General features: G+C 36.0%; 2 protein-coding genes across 2 annotated transcripts; both read left to right on the plus strand.

Annotated features, from left to right (window-relative positions):
• Nucleotides 1-369: 369 nt before the first annotated feature.
• Nucleotides 370-11,485, plus strand: vps37c (VPS37C subunit of ESCRT-I). The gene is made up of 5 exons (XM_017463119.3): nucleotides 370-1,300; nucleotides 2,966-3,074; nucleotides 4,236-4,407; nucleotides 8,788-8,870; nucleotides 9,026-11,485. Exons 2-5 carry the CDS (start codon nucleotides 2,982-2,984, stop codon nucleotides 9,674-9,676), a joined length of 999 nt encoding a protein of 332 aa, XP_017318608.1. The 5' UTR covers nucleotides 370-1,300; nucleotides 2,966-2,981; the 3' UTR covers nucleotides 9,677-11,485.
• Nucleotides 11,486-11,610: 125 nt separating this feature from the next.
• Nucleotides 11,611-22,250, plus strand: LOC108262793 (T-cell surface glycoprotein CD5). The gene is made up of 7 exons (XM_017463124.2): nucleotides 11,611-12,920; nucleotides 13,609-13,663; nucleotides 18,173-18,562; nucleotides 18,819-18,938; nucleotides 19,227-19,277; nucleotides 19,423-19,488; nucleotides 21,078-22,250. The coding sequence occupies exons 1-7, from the start codon at nucleotides 12,903-12,905 to the stop codon at nucleotides 21,155-21,157; spliced, it is 780 nt and encodes a 259-aa protein (XP_017318613.1). The 5' UTR covers nucleotides 11,611-12,902; the 3' UTR covers nucleotides 21,158-22,250.
• Nucleotides 22,251-25,340: the final 3,090 nt, after the last annotated feature.

The raw sequence follows: 25,340 nt of genomic DNA on the forward strand, positions 1-25,340 counted from the left end.
TATACTGAAATTATGTTGAAGTTGTATTAACAACCTATGTTTTTTTTTTTTGTTTAAAAAATAAAGAAATATTTCAACAAAACTTACTGTAAAGATCTTTATATTGAGAGCATCTTTACAGAGAAATTACCATTTTAATGTGAGCACCATCCAAAGAGTACAGTTTTAAAGTATATATATATATATATATATATATATATATATATATATATATATATATATATATATATATATACACACACATTTATATTATATATATATATATATATATATATATATATATATATATATATATATATATATATACACACACATTTATATTATATATCAGCATTTATTTAGTTTTATATTTCAGCAAATTCACAAAACATGTTCCATCTCCTGTTTTATGTAGACATACAAAAAAAACCTATTATACCCAGTCTACTTTTCCTGTGACCTCGTCATAAGCCGCAGAATATAAAGAGTTTATTGAATGGTAAACGTAACATGTAGAAAGACATTTGTAATGGAAAATAAGCTGCTGTGCTGCGCCTCGCCGCTGCCACTGAGCGAATGGAACATTCCTGTCACTTTGGGGTTTCCCATGAATCAGCTGAACAACAGACGATACCACTAACGAACAGCAGTTAGTTACAAATTCAAAATGTCACCATTGCCTCTTGCGAAATGTATCATATTGTATGTTAAACTAGTAAACATTACAATTAAATCACAATGTTCGTTTAAACAATGTTTTCTTTTTAAATTTTTAATCCAAACTGTGTCGCGTAGCATTTCCACCACCCCCCTTTGACAGAATCGCGAGTGGATTATTCCAAAATATGGCGGCGGTATCTGTCAGCAAGAAGTGAAACTTTCGCTTAAGAGAGTGAATATTTCCAATTAAATGCAGCATTTCCTGTATGTTGTCGTCGGTTTGACGCCTGCGTTGTTTAACTAGAAACGACCTTTCGTGTACTTTTTGTGACCGTCTTTCATTCGACAGTTTTTTTTTCTTCTATGTTTGCTCTTGGCTGCTAGCTGACTAGCTGACTGAAAAGGCTCTCCTCGATAAATAGAGCAAAGTGCCGTTTAGACCGCGATAAACATTAGCGGATAGAACCGGCTTCATTTCAGATTATTGGATGATTTGAAGGTTAAATTCGCGTGAAACAGTTAGAGAGACGTGTGTTTATGAGTTTTATTTACAACCAAGGGCAGCGCTTCCGTGTTTCATTTTACGTCACTGGCTTACGATTCAAGTCGGATGTTTGTCGACGTGCTCTCTAACCCAAGGATTTTGATTTGCTAGCACCTTGTAAGTATTTGTGTTTTTCACAAATTCATAATATACGTGATCTTGACTCAGACAACATTAGACACGTGTGCTTATAGATGATTTATCTGTGCCTGATAGCTAGGGGTTAAATTAGGATTGAGGAGACTCATAAGCCAACAACAACAACAACAGGCAGGAGCTTCAAATTTATTACTCCCTCGTGGAGAAATGAAAGTGCTCCAGCAGCAAGATGATAATGACGTGACAAGGAAGACAAATAAATATAAATACAATAATGCTAGCAGCGTATGTAGAATATCCAGTAAATAAATAAGGCTGTAAATAAATCAGAAAAAAAATTGTGTACTGCTGCAGTATATCCGATGATTGTCCATGCCCATGTACAAAGAACTGACAGCAGCATGAAATATATTTAATATCAGAAAGAACACACACACACACATACACACACACACACACACACACACACACACATATATATACATATATATACATATATATATATATATATATATATATATATATATATATAAATATAATGTAAAGGGTTATGGTCTATGTGTGTCCACAATATTGAATAGATGCAGTGACTGGAAAGATTACTCAAAGTCTGTCTGTAGAAATAGTTGATGATTGGAGAGATCTTCAGAAACATATTGTTCAATTTGTTGTAAGATTAATATTAAGGAAATAAGTATGTTTTGCTCTGTATTTATTATTCATTTTATTGGCCAGATCTCAAGTACATCTTTTGTGCATGTGTGTGTGTGTGTGTGTGTGTATATATATATATATATATATATATATATATATATATATATATATATATAATGTAATGTAATGTGATATGTGTGTATATGTCACATGACATGACACAGTAAAGAAGGGTTCCCCAATTCCAGTCTTGATGGGCCCAGAACTTGGCTCAGTTTGGTTGGTTCCCTGCTCAAAGACACCTGTTTCAATTCACCTCGTATTAATTAGCAGGTTTTACCAGGTGTCTTAGAAAAGGGAAATGACGTTTGGAACATGCCTGAATCTGCTAATTAAGTGTTGAAGTATGCTGGGCTGGTGGAAAATTTGCCCTTAGCTAAGTGCAAAACAACACTTGTTTCTAATATAAGATATAATATGATATAATGTTCAGTCCCTCCAGGATTTTGCGACCACAGAAATGAACAAAAAATAAAGGAAACACTGCAATATTCGGAGGAGCTTGCAATTTTTCTAAATTACCGCAGATTTTCCACAGATTTTGGTCAAGATGCGTCACTTGACGTCATCACAACACGCATTCAGTTAAAGCCGTCTTTTATTCACATACCGAACATGAGTGCATCTAAAAGGTCTCATTTACCAACAAACATCACTGTGAAAGACTGTACAAAAATTTTTGTGCAATTGCAATTTTGCCAATTCAAGTAGTTTTCCACAAAAAAAGCACACAAAACCCTGCAGCCAAAAAAGCTGCAGCAAAATCAATCATTTTTGATTGCAACAATCACAAAAAAAACAAAAAACCAAGAACTCCCTGAAATCCTGTACAGACTAAATGTTTTCACTGGTTTATGAAGCCAACAAGATTGACCGTGTAACTATTCCATCAGAAATGGCCTTGACAAGATTGGAACACTGCAGAATTAGTTATTAGACTGTCTTTTTGTCTGCAATTGTGATTGACAGCTGTACTGGCAAATCAATGGAGAAACTTCAGGATCTCGGACAATCCGAGTTACAGGATCTGCTGGATAACTCGGAGCGGGTGGAGGTAATGGCACTGGAGTCAGATGAGGTGAGATACCATAGGTTTCAAGGCTTCATAATTTTTCCCAAATGTGTAAGTATTTCTGACTGCATTATGGTAGTGTGTGTGCAGTTTCTAGTTTGTTTGATGGTACTTGTGATGCACACTGAAACTTATTGCTTTGAATGAGGACTGTGATTTTTCTTGGCCAATGGTGATAGTGTAGTGAAACAGTGACTCTTCGACATGACTTTTATTTGCTTGCTCACTCAAATGTAGTTATTACTGATCCCTTAATGGGGTGGTAAACAGTTAAAGTGCTACTTAAGATAATAAAAGGTATGTGGTAACCATGGGTATCTGTGCAATCATTTCTCAGGAGCACATTGAGAGTGTACACAGTGTAGTAACCACAAGTAAATCAGAAAAATTGTGTATTCAATCAAAGCATAGAAAATTCCCTTCAAGTGCTGTCTGTTGGCAGTGCATTCACTAATTTTCAGACCTCTGTTAGTGTACAAGTTAATTTTGGATAATGACAATGAAAGTTGTTTACCCATAGATAACATCACCAAGATGTTTAGTTCACATTCTTATAAATGTAGTACATGAGGGTTCCCAGGGCTCCAAGCTGTTCCTAAAACTAGGTATAACTATAACAAATAGACTGTAGAGAACTTTTTGTTTTTTATTTACATTAGAAAAAATTAATTAATATTGTTGCAACCTATAGGATACATTCAAAGATGAGAAGTTCTCCAGATGTTCTCTTCACCAATTAGCAATTAATTCCCTTAACTTTTGCTTCATCCCAAGTCCCACCATGGAGCTCCATGGAGTGGAATTGCTGTCTCCTGTTGTGGATCAGCCAGTGGGAGCTTAGATCAATTTGTGGTCCAGTTAGGTCATGTTGCCAGTGTCAGTTGTCACTTTCACAGGATAAACAAATTGAAAGCTGGCGATAAAACAAACACTGTATGCCATAACGTATCAGTTGACTAAGGTGCCCTTACATGAAGCATTAAGATAGTATAATTTGTAGTTATTGATTGGACACGAACTAATAGAAAATTATTATTTTCTTTTTCTTTTCTTTCATTCTTTTTAAACAAATTCAGCTTTCTGTATGTGGGAAATTTTGTATAACTGGGGAATATGCTCTCCTTCCAAGGAATGAACAGTCACTTTTGACCATTTATCTCTTCACAGATCCAGAACATTCAACTGGAAAGGGAAATGGCTCTGGCTTCCAACCGCAGCCTGGCTGAACAGAACCTCGACATGAAACCTCGGCTGGAGAGAGATCGAGAACGGCTGGTGGGGAAATATCATGAACTGGAGGATGTAAGGGAGAGATACAAACAGCACTGCGCTCTCAGAGGTAAAGACTGGATATATTGAAAATGTATCAAATAAATGTTAGTTTCATTCACTGATGGCAAGGTTGGCTGAAGTCATGTTGGTTTAAGTGACACAACATAAAAGAAGAAAAAGTTTCTAAACATTACAGATTACCAGCAGTGTTTCCAAATGTCAAGGATTTAACGTTTTGAAAACCATGCACAGACACAGACTGGTACATAATTCTGTGCAGACGGTATCCGTGTGGGTTTTCTCCAGGTTCTCCAGATTCTGCTCACCTCCCGAAAACATGAACTGACTACTCTAAATTGCCCCTAGGTGTATATGTATGTGTGCATAGTGCTCTGTGATGGACTGATATCCCATTTGGGTGTATTCCCGCCTTGCTCTCTGTCTTCTCAGGATAGGCTCCTTATAGACTTTTAATTTTATAAAGTGTTTACTAAAGTTGAATAAATGAGAATTGTACATTTTTAAACAACACCACGAGAGAAATTATCTTTGTATAAGGTAAACAATTACGTTGTCTCCGTATGGTAACAGTCGAGGACCTGAAGTGAAGGTATAAACAAAAGAAAGTCTTAAGTGAACTTAGAAATGTTTATCGAATAGCAAATTGTCCATGTAGGTTTGATGTGCATTTGATTGTCTGCAGCCAAAACCTCCAGTTTGTACACTAATTAAAACCGTTAATCCTTTTTGTGGAAGTGTAAGACAGACTACTTAATAGGAGCCTACAGTAAAGAAAGGAGAACTGGTTAAAAATAGTCATTTATGGAATGGGGGGGCATTTGCTTTTATTGTTAAAACTCTTATCACTGTATGAAGATGAAAAGAAATGACTGTGCACCTCCGCAGCTAGCACTTGTACTAAAATTAGGTCATGCTGGCATGTTATATTGTTATGAGGTTTCTCCTAGAGGTGTTGAACTGTGAATTTAATTCAAGGGAATCCTATTCGGATCCTAAATTTAACCACACTGTCATGTTACAGAAGAAATATGAGTTGTCTTGAAAAGTAGTACCTCATTAAGAGTAGATGAAAAAAAAATTACTGTTATTGTTTATTAAGTGGGTCAATACTTTGGCTTTAGAAACTACATTAACTGCAGTTTGGATAGAGTCTTAACTAATCAGATATTTTGCAGTGTGGATGACTTCTTTATCTTGTGTTTGTAAAGCTTCCATTTTCCACCAGTATGGCAATATGTTGCTCAGCAAGACTGTCCTGTTTGTTCTCTTAAGTCATAAAGACCTGTGTTCTTACTTACGTCACCCTGTTAAGGGAGTCACGTAGAATGTGGACAGCCTTTTTGTTTCTCTTTTTTTTTTTTCCATAGTGACCTCATTGAGAACATAAGCTCTTTGTAGAGTATGCTCATATAATCCCCCCCCCCCCCCCCCATCAGAGTTAATTGTGAGTATTATACATACACCAGCCACTTTATTAGGAACACCATACTAATACTGGGTCCTCTAGTATTGTGTGATTTGTGTCATGGTAAATTTGTACATCTCAAAAGAGTGGCAAATGAAATGGGACCAGTGCATTAATAAGAAATTACATGAAATCAATCCTGCTATAAATGATAGGCACTTCCTTCATTTCCTTTTTGAATCCATACACGATCAGACGGTATACACAAGATGCCATATTGGACACTCAGTCACACTTACAGTGTACTCCATGAATATTGGTACTAGAGCTGCAACAGCTAATCGATAAAATCCACAATCGATTATGAAAATCGATTAGTTTGTCTGCGTGCAGTACATTTACTCATTACGTCACTTCTGCTACGAAAACCTGCTTTGGAGAGTAAATATGTTGTGTCCCAAGTGACGTACTGTGTCGTCTAGGGCAGTGTTTCCGCCGACCCTGGTGGTCAGTGGTGTAATTGCAGAGGGTCCGTAGGAAAGTTTTAAAAATGTTTTTATATATATATGTGCTTTTTGTGAATGCATATAAAGTAATCCATAAACACTATATATAGTAAAATATAATATAAAATTGTAATATAAAATATAATCTATATTACTTTTTATAGATGCAAAAAAAAAAAGCTTGGAATTAAACTTCAGTCCTAAATGAATAATATATTCTGGTTTGTGTATTGGGTTCTTTTCGGTCTTATATAATTGGACAAATGGTTGTGTAAAGTTTTAGTCTTAAGTTAATATTTGTAACACTCAGTGTGTGGATTTTATTTAAAATAAATGAAAAAAATGGTACTGGAAGTTTGCCCTGTCCCATCCGATTAATCAAAAAAAAAAAAAAATCGGCCAACTAATCGATTATGAAAATAATTGTTAGTTGCAGCCCTAATTGGTACCCTTCGTAATTATGATCAAAGAAGGCTGTGAAAATGGGCCATGCTTGGATCTTCCAGCAGGACAATGATCCAAAACTTACATCAAAGTCAACATAAAAATTGTTTACTGACCACAAGGTCCTTTCATGGCCATCCCAGTCCCCATAGGAAACCTGTGGGGTGAACTGAAGAGGAGAATCCACCAGCATGGACCTTGAAATGTGAAGGATCTGGAGATATTCTGTATGGAGGAATGGTCTTGGATCGCTTGCCATGTATTCTCCAACCTTATCAGGCATTATACATTTACATTTATTCATTTAGCAGACGCTTTTATCCAAAGCGACTTACAAGTGAGGAAATAAAAGCAAAGCGATATATCAAGTGGAGAACAATACAAGTAGTGCTCCCATACAAGATCTTTTAATTGAGTTCTAGAAAAGCAAAGTGCGCAGAGTAGAGGTATAAGAGCCAGAGTGCATTTTATTTGTTGTTTTTTATAAGGATAATGTAGGGTTGGCATTATAGGAGAAGAGTCAGAGCTGTTATCTTGGCAAAGTCGGTAGCACAAAGTATTGACTAAAAGGTTGCCAATAATTTAACAAAGATTTATATTTTTTGGATAAACGTGTTGTGTTTGCAATTATTTGATGTCCATGAGAGCAGAGTATATTTGTGATTTTATTTTTTTTTAAACAAAAGATCAAGACAATTTTTCACAGCCTTCTTTGCTCATATTTACCCAGGGTGTAAATATTAGTGGCACCTAGAATTCCTAGAATTCTTATCAGATATAAAAATGAAGGACCGTAAATAGCTGTTGCTGTTGACATGGTTGGAATGTTGTAAAATTTGTGTAATTTACGTAATTTCTGAATTTACGTAATATCCTCTTTTACTTACTTTGGCCATGAAAATAACAGTCAATGCTGACATGGCATTAAAAGAACAATAAATAATAATAATCTTTGTGGCATGGAATATTTCTTTAAAATTGTTCATATGTCCATGTTGACATGTTTGGTGCAGATTTTTCATGATGTGAAAAGGTGCTCTTTTGGATTAGTGACTGGATCGCCAGAAGTTCACTGAATTCATTGTCATGTTCATGGAACTAGTTTGAGACAACTTGCGTTTTGTGGCGTAATGTGCACACTGTCATGCTGGTAGTGGCCATTATAAGATTGGTAAATTGTAGACCTAAAAGGGGTGCACCTGGTCAGCATCAATGCTTAAATAGACTCTGGCATCCAAATGATGCTTGATTGGTATTAAGGGTCTCAAAGTGTGCTAAGAAATAAAAAAAAATCCACACTCTATTAGACCTCTGTCACCAGCCTGGACTGGTAACCCACTGTAGGTTTCCTCCAAGGATTTATTATGCTGACACCAAATACTAACCCTACCATCTCTTTTGCTACTCACCACAATTATAGTGTTTGGGATTATCTGTTAATTTTTGGCACAATTTATTCTAAATATATACTTGTTTTTATTATTTTGTTCTACTAAATAGATATGTAAGTATTGATGCAATTTATTTTTATTAAACTACTTAGTCAGTGTGAAATAAAATCAAATACATACATTAGTGCCATCACTTATCACTTGTTGTGCTATTAAACTCTTACATTAAAAAAAAATAATTTAAAAAATCTTTTGTAGTTGTTGTAAAGCTGTGTGTTATGTCAGTACCCCAGGCTCACTTTTAGGGATTCACAGTCTATTTATTGTGTTGGCATTTTTGTGCTCAACATGAATCTGTTAATAAATGGATCAGTAGTTATCTGCTAGTTGTGATTGTATAGGGAAAACACGAGAATCTTCCATTTATAGGGTCTTTGGGACTGGGATTGAGAATGGCTGCTCTGTTTGCTGTATTGGATTTGTGCCACTGTGGTCTAGCAGATATACATCACACGGTGAAAAAAGCCTCTCTCAAGGAGGTTTAAAGAAGCAGTTTGCTATCTGCAAGGTGAATTGCAGTTGCAGTTAAAACATTCTCAGTTCTCTGTTAAAGAATGGGATCATTCACTCTCTCCCTACTTTCTCTCGATCTGATACCCCATTTCCTCTTCTTTGTCTAGATGGGATTATGGGCCAGGTGTCTCCTGAGGGGTTGTTATCTCGTCTACAGGCAGAGGGCGCCAACACAGAGGCAGAGTCTGAGGTAAGTGGCTATTCGAGAATGTGTAACTTGTATTAAAATATCTTTACCTGTATATTAACTGTTGTCACTTAGTTCCATGTTTAGCTATCAGAATTTTCATTAACGTTCAACTTGCTTTCACACACAAATCTTGTCTCACTCTTGCTCTCTCACAGGTTCTAGCTGATGAGTTTCTAGAGGGTTCCTTGCCACTAGACTCTTTCCTTGAGCGCTTCCACTCTCTTCGCTGCCTGGCTCACAGAAGACGTGTCTGCATCGAGAAGCTGCAAGAGATTCTGCGACAGAGGAGCAACCAAGGAGCCGCGGAGTCTTGTGTGATATCAGAGCCGTGCTCCAATCCAGAGGCTGGATCGGTGTCACCGTGGCAACAGCAGCAACCCCAGCAACAGCCACAGCAAAAACCCAGCGTGAGCGTCAACCCGCCCAACTGTGCCCTGCCGTACACTCCATACCCTGTTTCTGCTCCTAGTCAGCCCTGTTCGGCCTCTACTGCCGCCCCCTCCAACCCCACAGGTGCTTTTCAGCCCTACTCAAGCCAGGCTGCGGCTTTTACTCCATCCTCAGGCTACCCCACTGCTCGGCTTGCCTTTGCCCCACCCACATGCCCGTACCCCACCCAACCTGCATTTCCAGCTCACCAAGGTCCCCCTTTTGGGCAGTTTGGCCCTAGTAATGCTCCCTACCCCAGCCCCTACCCTTATGGAGGTTATAGTTACCCCATGGGCTCTAATATGCCTCCTTCTCAGTCACCTACAGGTAGGCCACTTTATAGGCCAGGCTTTGGTGTACCACAGCCGTACTCCTGAACCACTCTCTCTCTCTCTCTCTCTCTCTCTCTCTCTCTCTCTCTCTCTCTCTCTCTCTCATCTCTGTTCTGTCTCTTCCCTCCCGCCTCTTTTGCCTCCAAACGATACCCCCAATTTTTCTCCTCCTGTTTGAGGCTTGCACAAAATGTTTGACATTGGGTTACCATGTGGGTTTTTCCCCCCTCCCCCGCTCTGACACCTCAGTGAGAGACTTGCTCCAAAAACCTGTCAGAGACTAATATGGATGTCAGTCAACTTTGGACTTTGGTTCAGTTCCTGGCTGTTCTAGCATGTTTCCAGATCCGAGATTTAAAATTGATGATTGTGTTGATTGAATTTGCCTTTGTTTTAATTTACAGTAATTCAATGGAATTGTGTTGCTGTTTGGCCTCTTGTGGCTAGGGTACATAATTCAGAATCACGTCTTTTTTATTTAATGAGTAATGAGAAACGTCACACTACTTAATAATATGAATCATCTATCTCCTGCTGTTTTCTGGTTTGTCTAGCCCCACCCCCTCCAGAAAACACCACCACTAACATTCACTAAAGACACAAACTATTTTACAAACTGTCTACATGTTTAACACCACGTTTTCAGGTACTTTTATTTTGGTGGATTATTTGACCCCTGAATCATGTATCTTGTTACGAGAGTAGTCGGTTCTGTATTTAATGCAATGGTGCACCTGCTCCTTCACCCCAATGGCCCCCTGCTGAACTGACTTTTTGTTCCTCCCATCTCCTTCACTCTTTAAGCTTTTTATCTTATTTTTGTTCCTTTTTGTTTTGTTCACACCTCCCTTGCGTCATGTACAGTTTGTTGGATGAGAACATTACATGAAGGGACTGTTTAAATACTTTAGTGAAGACTGTGTGATTTGTATAAACAGATATTAATAATAAAGGTAAATAAAAAAACAAGGGGAATATAATATAAACATATCTTTATCTGCTATAGCACAGTATATGGTGTGGTGTTTGAGGCAAAAGGAACCATAACACTGCACAGTGAGCATGCGAGGAAGTTTGAGCTACATAACATCTTTTGGAGTTTACATACAGCTTTCAGAAACCAGCTTGACACTGAAAACATTTTTAAAAGATTACTTGGACAAGTTAATCTTGTAAAGCCCATATGTGTCTGTTACACTGGTTTATAAGGGCTTAATGAATTCAATTATAAACGTTATTAATGATTGGCAAAGCTCTGGTTTCCCTGACATAAAGGTGAATGAAGGCTGTATGTATCTATGGACGTTGTATGTAGTCCCCTGCAGCTGCCCCAACTTTTGGAGTGTGTATCTTCTGTGTTGACTGGTAGAATGAGCGTTTTGAATCACATTTGCACTCCACAATAACAGCTTCCGTCCCTACGATAAAAGGGCCTGGGGGCGAGCCTGCGAACCGTCAGCTTTAGAAAAGATGCTCGGGGTAAACTTTTGAATTTTATTTTATCAGTCATTATTTTTAACTTACAAGAACAATTAATAAAAAACAAATTGAGGCATCCCCATCAAACCTCGGGTGGCTTTAATGATTTAATGAACTCATTAATTATTAAGACTCAGGTTCGGAGCAAAACCCTGTCATCTGTGGCCCGTCCTCAGGACCTGGAACGAGGGAGTAAGCTGGCATGAAATAAAGAAGGGGAAACTGGGTGTTTATTTAGTCGCACACTGTGATGTGCAGCATTAGAGGAAAAGCATTCTGTGGGATTGATGGTGATGACTGTAGCCTGTTAAGTGTATTATTTTTATTTTTATTTCCTTTGGTGTGGATATTAAACACTGAAGTTGATCTATGAAAGCTGTCGTCTGCATTATTCTCATGCTTGAGCCTCTTTCCTGGAAAGGGAACTAGATTACCTGTTTTGCCCTCGTTAATGAAATCAGATTTTTAGAATTCAACCAATAAACTTTTAACACATGAATATAATGAATCTTAAATACAGTTAGCACATTCTCAGTGTTTTAAGCTTTAAGAGAAATTAAGTTTAAGGGCTTGTTTTATGAATTTAATTAGGCAAAGCAAAACAGGCAGTTTGACTCACTTTCCAAATGTATTGAAATACAGTGAAAACTGAATCATAATTGAGATTTGAGGAGGTGTTGTGGGGATTTTTGTTTGGCAAACCAGAATTTACGGGCCTTTCAACACCACTACGGCTTGGTAAACCAACAGAGCGAAGCTTGACAAAGACCGAGAGAGTGAAGGAGGGGAAAGGGGCGATAGGGAAAGGGTATAAACAAAAGAAGAAATGAGCAATAGTAAGATGAAAGAAAAAAGATGAGCGACTGGGTATTAGGCTCTTGCATCATTTGCATTCCGTGTTTCACCTTGTCATTTGTCAACTGTCATTTGTTGACATTAAAATTAGGCCTCACTCTTGGGCCTGCTTATTTGAGATTTATAATACACATATGAATCATCATTTTACTCCAAGTTTAAAAAAAGAAAGAAAGAAATTATAGTCTGGTATGAAGTCATAAAAAATAGAAAGAAAAAAAAAAAGCATTTCACTACACATCGTACTGTTTGTGTGGTTGTGTGTGACAAATAACATTTGAGTTTGAACGATAAAATTCCCGATAAACTTACCGAAAGATGTGTTGCACAGGGTTCCAACTGTATTCCTTTAGATAATTTCGTAGATAAAATTCAAAGATAAAAGTATTTGCAGAATTATAAGAATTTATTAGAATTCATATTTTTACAATCATTAGAATTAAAGTTAGTCCTCTAGAAAATGCTCAGACCCAGCATGTGCATCCCATTAAAAACCTGAATGTTAGTCATCTCAACAGGAAGTAAGCTAAAGAAATATTCACAAATATTCACATTCTGTCATCTTGTTTTGATGCTGTAGTGCTTTGTGCGTTGGCTGCACCAAAAGCCGAGGAACAGTTTGTATAAAAATGAACACAGATAAAATTACTCACGACAATACATCACTATTTCTCGCCCTGTGCTAACACCCACTTATTACAGTCTACATGGCTTTTTTCTTCAAGTTTATGATTTTTTTTCTCTTAGTCTTCCTTTGAAGTGAGGAAGCGGAGCAGCGTGCAGAGAGCAACATTCAAGATGTGGAGATGCACTGTATGGAGAGAGTGAGTTAGACAGAGATGATGGGGGAGGAGAAATGAAGAAAGGATAGTTTTAACACCTCTGCCTGTTTCCTTTCACTTCATTTGTATGTGTTGCTTACTCTATACACTGCTTCATGTGTTTTTCAGCTAAGGTAAGAACTTGATATATTTTTGAGTATCTCTTGACACCTGATGCACTTTAAGCTAAAATCCTGTTTTAGGATGGCGGTTCAACAAGGAAAAGGCTTTGTAGTCCTAGAGTTTCATTAAGTTTCATTTCCCTCCACGTTTCCGCTCACTTTTAATTTTTACTCTGTGATCAATTCACTGAAGAACCCAGAAATGTAAAGGCAGCATTAAACCTTCATTCACAGAAGGTACAGCTATTCTACTTAGTCGAGGCTTAGGCCTTAAACGAATCTGTAGCAGGCAGTCTGCTTTTTAAGATTTAACACGAAACACACAATCAGGGCCTATTACAGGATACAAACCCCTCAAAATATCTCGGTGTTGATTTGCTGTGGTTCAGGAAGATTGTATCTTAAGGTACGAAGAGCTCATTTGTTCTTCAAAGACAAAGCTGATTTAAAAGGCACAAGGTCTGAGGTTTTGGAAATTGAAATGTGTTCGTTTTTTTTTTTTTACTGACTATTGTGTTCGTTTAACCAAGCATTTTCTTCACTTCTGCATACTATTCATAACACCTCAGCATGCAGCAATTAAATGTGCAGGAAACATATCAATAGATTACATTTTTAAGTGAGATTTTAAACAATAATTTTGGACTGACTGCGAAAGGAATGAATTCAGTTATAATGGTGTCTCCATATTTTCTGCCAGTTACTGATGGACCGTGTTTTGTTGCTGGTGCTCATGCCCACTGCCCTCGCCATCTGTGAGTACTACTTTCATTCTTTATATTTATTCAATTTGGGCCATGATCTGTATTTCAACACCATGTCACGAGAGCATTGATTATAATAAATAATGAATATTCAGAGATATTCCACGATGAATTCTGCTCAAGATCAAGGACACTTGTGTGAATCCACAGGGGCCACAAAAACAGATTTTGCTAAGTTGTCTGACTTTATATGTCAAGCAGATATTAGCTTGTGAAATGGGTGTGTATTGTGCAGAACTGCATTTAACTTTAGACATGCTAGCATGTTTGAGAGGTTCTCAGACAGACACCAATGTAGCCATCTGTTTCATCTTCTGGCAGCATCTTTCTTAGTGTGCTACACAATATTCTGATAATATTAATGCTCTAATTAGGCCTTTAGATGGACAGAGCCCTACCTTCTTGTATTCCGATTATGATCATTTCTTATCATCTGGTTTTAAACTGATGTTTTCTATTAGCAGTTAAAATTGTGTTGCGGCTATTGCGTCAGAACTATAAATGTTGTCTTAAAGACGGAAAAGTGCATCGATATGCCTCATAAACTCAAAAGATACTAATTCTTGACTTCTAAGGCACTGTTTCAAGTCCCATAAAAGAATACTGTATGTTTAATGCAGGAGATTCATTAAGTTTGTTGCTTGCTTTACAATCACAACTAATTCCTGTATCTGCTCTAAAAAAACAGATTAGGAATCGTCCCATCTAAATGTCATTTTAGATTTTATGAGTTAATATGAGTTTGTCATTTCAACTTGCCACTGGCTAATGATTATATTAACGCAGCTCAATCTAGATTTTGACCGCACCCTCAAAAATCCTGCAAAGCCTGAGCATGCATTGTGCAACTGTGTTCAAGCCACACTTTCAAAAAAAAAAAAGAACTACAAAATGAAGTATGTCGTCTTCGAAAGTGCAATCTACGAAAACAGCAAGAGCGCATGTATGCATGTGAGCAAGGCCGCAAATGTTGATTTTGCCAAATATCATGACCAGACACCAGTGTAATCATTTATTTCATCTCACAGTATTCTGATAATATTAATATTCTAATTAGGCCTGGATGGATAGATAGAGCCCTACCTTATAGGATTCAGATTATATATATTCTAAAACCATATTTATGTTTATAGCTGTGCAAACCTCAACCATGTATCACATAATCGTGAGTAAAGTAATCATAAAGTAATGGGAAAAACTACATAGTTTTTCTATGTAAAACTAATAGTTGATTCAGTAATGTCTTTGGCTGTTTACAGTCACAATCACTATTACACTTTCTACACATTCCATATTCTCCCTGTCACTTGTTGCATTTGTATAAATACAGTTAAAATGGTAGTGAAAACTAAAATAGTCCAAAAACTAATTCCTTCATGCCAAAGTGTATACATTTTATCTTTCTGTTCCATTTCTAACTATTGAATGCACTGATATTGTGCAGTTGTGGTACTTTTACCATAGAAAAATTTCAAACACAATCTGCAAATGGTTTTTGTTATTCTGTCAGTGTACAAAATGAGTTACAAAGTGCTTAAAATGTGTTGTAATGATAACAATTTCCACCACTCCCTCAACATATTGTTATCTATACCAGTGGTGCGTCTGGGGCCGTCCAGGGGTCTGCTTTTGTTTGTTTGTTTCTTTGTTTATTTTTTTTTTTACAGTGGGGAACCATGATCATTGCTATTATGTATTTATTATGTGATTTTTATGAGAGATCTATGGCTTCAGTATATAGCCAGAATATAATTATGTGTCTAATATTTGAATAGTTGTATTTTGTTCATAAAATAAATCTGTACTGAGGGGGTCCATGGAATTTATTTGATAGTTTAAAGGATACTTGGCTAAATAGCTGATTTACATAAGTGATTGTTTTAATCTTGTGCTCTTATATGGTCTATTAGTGATTATATGATAGCTTTCACAAGGACATTTTTCCTAAGATGATTCGCTTGCCCACGGATAGTCTACTTAAGCATTACTAGACATAAAACAACAAGAAGATTTTGGATATTTATCATTTTTAATATAATCATTTCTGATCCATTTACTGGATTCTTTATCTTACCATAACGTAATCTAATAATTTCATATAACTGAGTTCTAGATTAATGTTTTATATCAGCAATTAAAATTCTGTCTATGTTGCATCTACTGTGCCTGAACTATAAATGTTGTCTTAAAGACCAAAAAATACATCAATATCTGCTGATTTTATGTACTTAATCTTATGTATTTTATGTAAGTCCCATAAAACATTATATTTAATACAGAAAATTTATTAATTTTAGTGTTCGCTTTATCACGACTGATGCCATACCTTCTTAAAATGATTAGGAAACATCCTAAGTATTACATAGTGTTTTAATATGAATAATATTATATAGCATTTAACGGCATTTACGATTGTTATTAATGACAATGTCAATTTAGAGTTAATGAGTTCGTCATTTCAACTTGCCACTGGCTAATCGTTATATTAGCTCAATCTAGATTTCGAGCGCACTATCAAAAAGCCTACAAAGCTTGAGTTTGCACAGTGCAAATGTGTTCAAGCCACACTGTGAAAAAAGAAAAGAACTACAAAATGAAGCATGTCTTCAAATGCAATCCACAAAAACAGCAAGAGTGCATGTGAGCATGTGGGCAAAGCCGCAACTGTTGATTTTGTCAAATGTCATGACCTAGCATTACTAAAACTTGTCATGATAAGGCAACAGCAGCAAATATAATTTAGAAAGTTGTGTTTTTGACACGAAAACATTATCACATTCAGTCAGTGGCATAGTGGGAACTGATGTCTAAAAATGAATTCTAATCTATTGCGATTTACACAATTGAATCGTGATGCGCTATGACAGCATTCATATTTGAGTTTTCACATACACTGCCAGTCAAAAGGTTTTATAACAAAAAATGTTTTATAACAGTTTATCCACTAGTAAATAAATAAAGAAAAAAGTAAAGAATCATTCCATCAAATACCTTAATCTTTGTATTTAAGGACTTCATAATCCACTCACATATTCTAATTGGGAGTGCTTTATTTTAATACACGTGCACATGTTTAGTGAAGCAGTTACTGTACAAATGTAACTTACTTTAAGTCTAGATTTGTTTTACTGTTGAAAGTGTTATTGTAAACTAAGACAAATAAATGTTGTGTGCTACAAGTGCCTAATCAGCGTGATCTAGATCGGCTTTTTCCAGTAAGATGCAGATATTTTTAAAAAATAAAATATAATGTTGCAAACATTTTGTTCACGTACACCCTTTTCTCACTTTGATTTTCTAGTTCTAGAGTATTTAAATTGAAAACATTTCTTTGAGTTTAACCACAAATGATAATAAGGGATGATCAAAACCTTTGCAGTGTGTATTGTGAAGATGATCCTTTAAAGAATTTACATTTAATCATTTTGCAAGCTTAATTCACTTACGACTCCAATCAAAGTGTAGAGCTGAGTTGTTCAGGGATGATGATTGCACAATTGGCATTCCATTCACCTCTTGTAATATTTATTGTTATAGTTTTTCAACACTGAATCTGAGAAAACATGCATTTAACCTTGTGTTAACCCATCTCAGGCAACAGTGTCTAATTCTTTTCATGGTTTCTTTGCTGGCAATGGATGCATTTTATTCTTAAATGAGTAACAAGGTTGAACGTAACAGGGTTGAGATTTTTAGCATAGAATTGGCAAATACGTAAAATGTGGATAACTCACATCCTTGCTGCTGGTGTGAGTACTACATAAATTTTTTTATTCATAATTTTATATATATATATATATATATATATATATATATATATATATATATATATATATATATATATATATATATATATATATATATATATATCATAAGGGGGGAATCATAAAGAAATCTGGATGATGAAACATCCAAATATGACTTATGGGATGTGAGTGTGTTCAAGTAACAGGGTTGAGTGAATGTTTTGTGCACTGTGAAAATATTTTTCATAACCTATAATAGACTCATGGAAAAGAATATTTCAAACAAATGGATTAACACATTTATACAAAAATAATAAGATTTTTGAAGTGTTCTAATGATTATATATCAAGGTACAGTAAAGTGTAGTTATAGTGGGCTGGGACAGACAAAATGATCTAGATAAGTTCTATTAATACTTGAAGTTATTTATCTGAAACATGTACATAGATTGTTGTAATGTACATCCTTTCCCTAACTTTACATACATATTTATAAATGTATCAACAGTGGGACACAAATCTCCCACCTCTGGGAATACTGTAATTTTAATTCACAATCTTCTGAACACTAGCAATGAGTCTTAACCACTTTCATGGCAACTGTTTTTTTTTTTTTGTGTGTGTGTGTGTGTGTCCAATTTCAAACCTAAAGCCACTCTAATAACCATTACAAAGTACTATGTAAAATAGGTTTTACCTCTCAGTTTACTTGCAATATTTAATAACCTCAGGGTCTCTATGATTTCTGTTACAGCCACAAGTACAAGTTCGCAAATCAGTGAAATTGTTTCTACACCTACTTATTCTACTCCTCCTGAAACTACAAGTGAACCCCAAACCATCCATAAGCCCAACACTGCAGTACTGCCACCTGCAGTGGGCAGGATAAAGGTGAAATGGATGAAGACCAGCCCGTGTCAGGGTTACATACACTTCTTCATCAATTTCACACAAAGAACAACGTATCTGTGTTCCAACAATGACAAAATTACAAACACCGAATTGGGTAATGAGTTATGTGAGGAGAGGAGATGTGGAGAGTTCCTTGGTTTCAGGAACAGTTATAAGATTGGTTATATGATCCATGAAAACCTAACTGCAACCAGTGACATTCAGTGCAAAATAATACTCCTTACTTGCAAAGGTATGTATGTGTGTGTGTGTGTGTGTGTGTGTGTGTGTGTGTGTGTGTGTGTGTGTGTGTGTGTGGGTGTGTGTGTGTGTTTTCTCTCTGTGTGTGTAGGTGTGTGTGTGTTTTCTGTGTGTGTGTATGTGTTTACTCTGTGTGTGTGTGTGTGTGTGTGTGTGTGTGTGTGTGTGTGTGTGTGTAACATGCAATGAAATTACAGAATAATTTTGTACACTGTATTTACAGTAACCACTGTATTTCTGTTTCTCAGATGTAGACAGCAAAGAACTGGTGGCCTATAAAGTAATAACAGGCTTGTTACTGACACTGATCATTGCCGTCCTTCTATGTCGATTTGCACAGCCAACATACATAGCTGTCCGCAAGAGATGTGAGTCATGGAAACTTTAATTTACATTTTTAACCCCCAAGTTATTATTCATTTATTCATCATAAAGCACCTGATTTTGTATCTACTAAAAACAACAATTTATTCAGTTACTACAGTTAAGAACTAGTAGGAATGCATGTACCTGTCAATGTCTCCTAGTAGTTTACTGGGTAATAATTGTTTGTGTTCACTGTAAATACTTTTTTACTTAATACAAGTTTTGATATATTGGTGCAGCATTAACATATACAATATATGGTTAACTTGTCTTTATTTAATTTACTGTAGTTTCACAGAAGCGGCAGAATCGTTGGATCGGCCCAACACAGACTCAGAGTGGTGAGTCATCTCTCTCTCTCTCTCTCTCTCTCTCTCTCTCTGTCTCACACACACACACACACACACACACACACACACACACGAGAACAGTCTTGCAGAGGTGAGAACACTCAATATCTTTCACGCTTTAATTTTTTTTTTTTAGTGTCCTACCATAGAGGGCAGGCCAGTTATCCCAATAACAATACAATGAAGCGGCAGTCCTATCCTGGTAGGTGTATACACACACACACACACACACACACACACACACACACACACACACACACACACACACACACACACACACACACACACACACACACACACACACACACACACACACACACACACAGAGAGACCTCTACTTAGTCTTGAGGCAAAGGCTGGTGATCAGTTAAAGCAGGTAAATTTTTATAACTGTACACATGCATAAAAATATCATATTGAGTGTCCAAAATCACAGTCCAGTATCCAGGACAATGCACAGGTGCTGAATGCTTGACTATTTTTTAATAGTACTTTTTTTTCTCTTGAGTATTTTTTAGATATTGTGGGGGTTTTTTCAATTTACTTACTTTTATGCAGCATCCAGAGGGTGGGCCTACTGCACAATGACATTAAATTCTTGAATCTTGAATCATTCATTACATAAATAGTGAAAAGTGCAATAATTGTAGGACGTGAAGAATGTACCATGCTGTGCAAATGTCTTTTTGCTGATGGATGATTTGAGAATCAGATATAATGTTTATGCTTTCTGCATTAATCAATCAGCAGAATAGACATTTTCAGACATTCCTTTTCCATAAAAAGGGGTTAATAGTGGAACTCTTTTTATGTCATTAATGAAAACACATTAAATAATAGACCACTTTTAATATAATGATTAACTTTGTAGCTATATAGTCCAGCTTAATTAAACAAGTCAGACAGGTCCACAAGTTCACCACAGATTCAGTTTTTTTTTTTACTGCTCTTCATAGTCAAACACTTTTAATTATTTTTCATAGCATTAGTAGTCACACAGAAGAGCAGATGAATCGTAAAGTTAAACTAGGCAGCATAATTTTGCAAACCTTAGCAAACTGACTGTGCAAACTGCATCCGGTAGTGAGTCGTTGTTAGCAGAATTGGTAGGAGTACGCAAAATCCTTACTCAAATAATAGTACAGTTCCTCCGTGTTCTTTACTTGAATTAAAGTGTGTTTTAATTCAGAATTCATAATTAAAAACCTGAATTTGCTGACAGTATATTAGTGCACTTCTGACCAAGAAACCAAGGAACATCTGCAAACATTAACTAAGCGAAACTAAGGACAGCTACAGGCGCATCCCAAATGGCTCATATGCTAGCTAGCATGATAATTCTGACAGTGCAAACTAGGCTGTATGCTTGTCACTGCAAATAATAATCTAAGGTTGTTTTTTCTCAGTCGTTTCTCAGTGTATACCTCCTTTATGCTGGCTTGTGAGTGTACAGATAACCGTCCACACATGAAATATAGAAATTCACAACAAGGAATCATTCGACCCCCTGTTCTTGTTGTCACAAAAAGTCAACTGATAGAAGCTTTCCAGAAATATGTAGATTATAAAGTACCCAATCTATTTCTTCTTGAAATGTAGCGAGTAAATGTGAAGTCTTAAGTGAAAGAAAATCATAAATACAAGTACTACAAAATAGAAGTACAGTAACTTGAGTATATAGGTCAGTTACTGTTAATGATTTCGCGTCTTGTCCATTTAGACATTTACCTAAATTCTGCTCACTCACACACACTGGCACTTTGATACAATTAGAATTTTATGTGTTGCCAGGTTTGGAAAGACTTACGGTAAATCCCAGCCGAGAGCCATCGTCGAACAGGAACAGTGACTACGACTCATATGGCGGTTAAACTCCTCTCGTACAGTGTAGAAGTTTGTGAAAATACTTCTTTTGAAGGTTCAGATGTTAAGTGAAGATCAACATGGTACTCATAGCAACCAGTCTGATATTAAATTTTGCCAAACTTCAGAATAATGTATATTTTGTTGTGTTAGCTAGCCTTTTACTTCATCTGCACCCAAATATTCCATCACTATTGATTTTTGAATACATAAATTTGCTACTAATTTATTGGGTTTTACTTATTTGATTTGCTACAATACATAAATTTGTAATGTTTCTGAGAAAACTAGTTCCACATGGCATGCTAAAGAGTCTTGTTTATTTATTGGTTTACTTTTTTGACCTGAGATTGATTCATAAACCTAAACAAAATTGTTCTTTATCTGCTTGTTATTACTGTGAGCTATTAATAGTTTATTGTATTGTCTCTTATTGTTATGTTGTTTAGATTGTATCTATTTTGAGTTTAATTAATGCATTCTGTTATAGAGATTGAATATGTAAAGTGAAGTGTTTAAATAACTATGTGGTAATGCTTTACTTTAAGGTTCCTGTAACTAACATTATTTACTGCGATAGTCAACATAAACAAACTATGAACGCCAGCATTAATAAACCATAAGTACTGTTAACAAAGTAAGTTTACATGTGTATTGATTGATTTTTTGGTTAAATTGCTAATGAAATACACTGTTTGCGTTGACTGTTTCTTCACAATAAGACAAAAATAAATCCCCATAAATTAGTAAAAAACAAATCAATTATAGCATGATGCTATATGTTGATAGCTTCCTGAAATCTGTTCTCCAAGTGCAAATATTGAAACCTGCTTTTCAACCTCAGTTCTCAATTTAACCAGTTATCAAACACGAACATGTTAATTAAGGTGTTGGTTCATATTGTACAGTGCTATTCCGTGATGGTATGAACAATGATTTAATCAGGTGTTGAATATTTGGCTTATTTAGTATTATTTGACTTAAGTTTAAGTGTTTAGTTATTTTATTAACTAATACTGTTATGTGTTGCATAACGTTAGTTAAGTGAACCCTAATGTAAAGTGTTATTTTTATTTTATAAATAAAGCTTTATGAATCTTTCTCTCTCTCTTTCTGTGTGTGTGTGTGTGTGTGTGTGTGTGTGTGTGTGTGTTTGAGCATGATTCCCATTGTTTGAATTTGGGTGGGGGGGGGGGGGGGGTCGGGGGGGGTGTGAGAGAGAGCAGGTGATGATGGGAGACAGGCAGAGGAATATGAATGCACAGCTTTGCAGCGCTGTGGTTTCCTGTCGTGTTTGGACTAACTTCCTGTTTGTGTTATTTCTGTCTTTCATTCTCTCTCTTGCTCTAAAAATATGCAGAGCTCCTTCATCTGATTCTTTCAGGGCAGAAATTTCTCTCATTCATTTATCTTCACTTAGTCCATTCTTTTCTATTTCTTGTCTTCCTTCCTTCCTTTCTAATCATGTTACATATTGTTGAGCAGGCTTTTCTTGATTCCCTTTATCCTTTTCCATCCTCAGCTTAGCCAACTAAATTAACTTTTGTTGACATTGTTGATATAAAGCATTATGAATACTGAAACATGTAAGACTTTTGAGAGAGAGATGTTTGGTTAAGGATATTTTTAATAGATAATTGTAAATGTATGTTTGTGCTTCAGCATCTTTCCCATGTATCTGTTTATATGTATATTATATCATAAACACTTGTACACACAGAGAAAATGTGTTTTGGTGCAGATACACATATGTGTGAGGTGACTAAAATAACTTAAAAAGACTGTATAACATCAAAAGAAATTAGGGTATATATAATTAATTATTTATCATTTCATAATGAATTGCAGATACACATTGCTGTAGAACATGCAAACTCAGTACACAAAGACTGGAGGCGGGAATTGAGTACTCAGCCCCGGAGATGTGAGACAAACGTGCTAACCACTAAGCCACTGTGTGCCCTATAATATTTCAAGACCTTTTGAGTAAAAAAGGCTGCTGTAGATACACCATGACTCTGTGTGACGTCACTAAAATAATTTTTATAAAAATACTTTGTTTTGAAAAATGCTTTAAAATTTTTTAGGAGAAATTGGTGTATGTATAATCACAATTCATCCATCCATCCATCCATCCATCCATTTTCTGTACCACTTAACCTACACAGGGTCGCAGGGAGCTTGGAGTCTTTCCTGGGGGTTGGGGGGGGGGCAAGGCGGGGTACACCTTGGACAGGGTGCCAACCCATTGCAGGCCACATTCACAAACACACATTCACACACCCATTCGCACACTATGGACAATTTAGAGATGCCAATCAGCCTATAATGCATGTCTTTGGACTGGGGGAGGAAACCAGATTGCCCAGAAAAGCATTGGGACCCCTAGACTACTTTATAATGTAAATTTCCAATTTTTTCCAGCTTCCTGTAATTTATTTGAACTTGGATAGTGCAATTTCTATATGTATCTACAACAGCAGTTATATTATTGTGAACGAATATAACTTTTCTTTAATGGCAATGTACCTAAAACACATAATGGTTGGATCAGTGCCATCTCTTCCTCATCCTCAAGTCAGAAAAGCGGATTATCGCTATAGTTTGAATGAGGTTGCAGCAGAGCACAATGACAGCCGACAACAGATTACATCTAGAGATTAGCACTGCGAATAAATTCCACCACATCCATCCATCATCCATTCCTTCCATGCATGTACTGCAACACAAATATGAGTTGTATGTTCTTATGCTTTAATTGTTTAAATATGTTGTTTTCTTTTTTTTTTTTTTTTAACAAGACCAAAGGTGCCATATAGATTAAAAAAAATGTTTGTTGTGCAGTTTTAGTTAAGAGGCACCAAAAGCATGGCGGTATAGTACATATGAACAAAGGAATAAGCAGCAGACATCTGTGTTTATCAGTGTGTTGGTGTGTGTGGGAGAATGATTGCGATAGTCTGACATCCTGAGTGCGTGGATGCTTTGTGTGGTTTAATGTTATAGGTTTATACTAAGCTCTTTGTCTCTAATCTCTTTCTATTCTATCACTGAGCTGAAGTGAATCTAAATCTGAATATTCTGACCTCCTCTTTGGTAACCCGTCACTTAAGGCCGGTGTTCATAAGGCTACATAAACTAAGATGAAACTGCATAAGCATTTATAAAGGCTTATTCTTACATAAGTAAAATAAAACGTCAAACTCACTCCAACTGTCATTAAATATATCAACTAACTCCTATTTTAAAAACTCCTTATAAATGTTTATTAAGGTTTATGTCAGGTGTTTGAAAGGGCTTATATTGGCATAATGTAGCACTATGAAAAAGCGCTTATGTAAAGTGTTACAACATTTTTCATGACCGTTGATACCCATTAGAAGTAGATTCATGTCAGTTGTTATATAGGACTTATTTAGGTCACATGTAGGCTTACGAACACTGTCCTTAAGTACAATGTTATTGACATAGCTAGGTACTTCTCTTATCTACTCAATCCTGTTATTATGAGATTTTTTTTAGGGGGAAAGAGGGTGAATAGTGTACATAAGGGTAAAATAGGAATGTTCACCTTCCTTTTAATGGAGAAGACATTATCTGAATTCAGTTGGCTATACACACAACATGCTAACAGGAGTATGACTAACATATCATGCATTATTTTGCCCTCTTACTAACCTCCAACTGAAATCAAACATTAAAAGATTAAAATTTAATTGATATCTATATTTGTTCAATTACAGTGGTGGGAAATAAGTATTCAGACACATTTGTTTTTGTTATTTGATATACTTCTACTTCCAATTTACCCACCTAATGTCTTTTGATTTTGCACTTATAAATATGAAGAAAAAAAAAAAACATGCATACACAAAGATGTTTTAAAAAACAAAATGAATAGGGAAAAAACATTGACACCACACATGAATAACATTAGTACCTTGTTGCACAGCCGTTGTTTACAGTTACAGCTTCGAGACATCTACGTAATGCGCTATTTGCAACAGGTTCAGGTTTGGCCCATTCCAAATCGTCTTCAATTCCCCAAGGTTACAAGGGTCCCTCTGATAGATTGGCAATTTAAAAATCCTCCATAAACAATGCCAGATGCTTCCTAATTGTTTAATTTTTGTTTTATCTGACCAGAGTATATTGTTCCAGAAAAGTTCTGATTTGTCTAGATGCTTTTAA

Source organism: Ictalurus punctatus, chromosome 3, assembly GCF_001660625.3.
Source record: "Ictalurus punctatus breed USDA103 chromosome 3, Coco_2.0, whole genome shotgun sequence".
Taxonomy (NCBI): domain Eukaryota; kingdom Metazoa; phylum Chordata; class Actinopteri; order Siluriformes; family Ictaluridae; genus Ictalurus; species Ictalurus punctatus.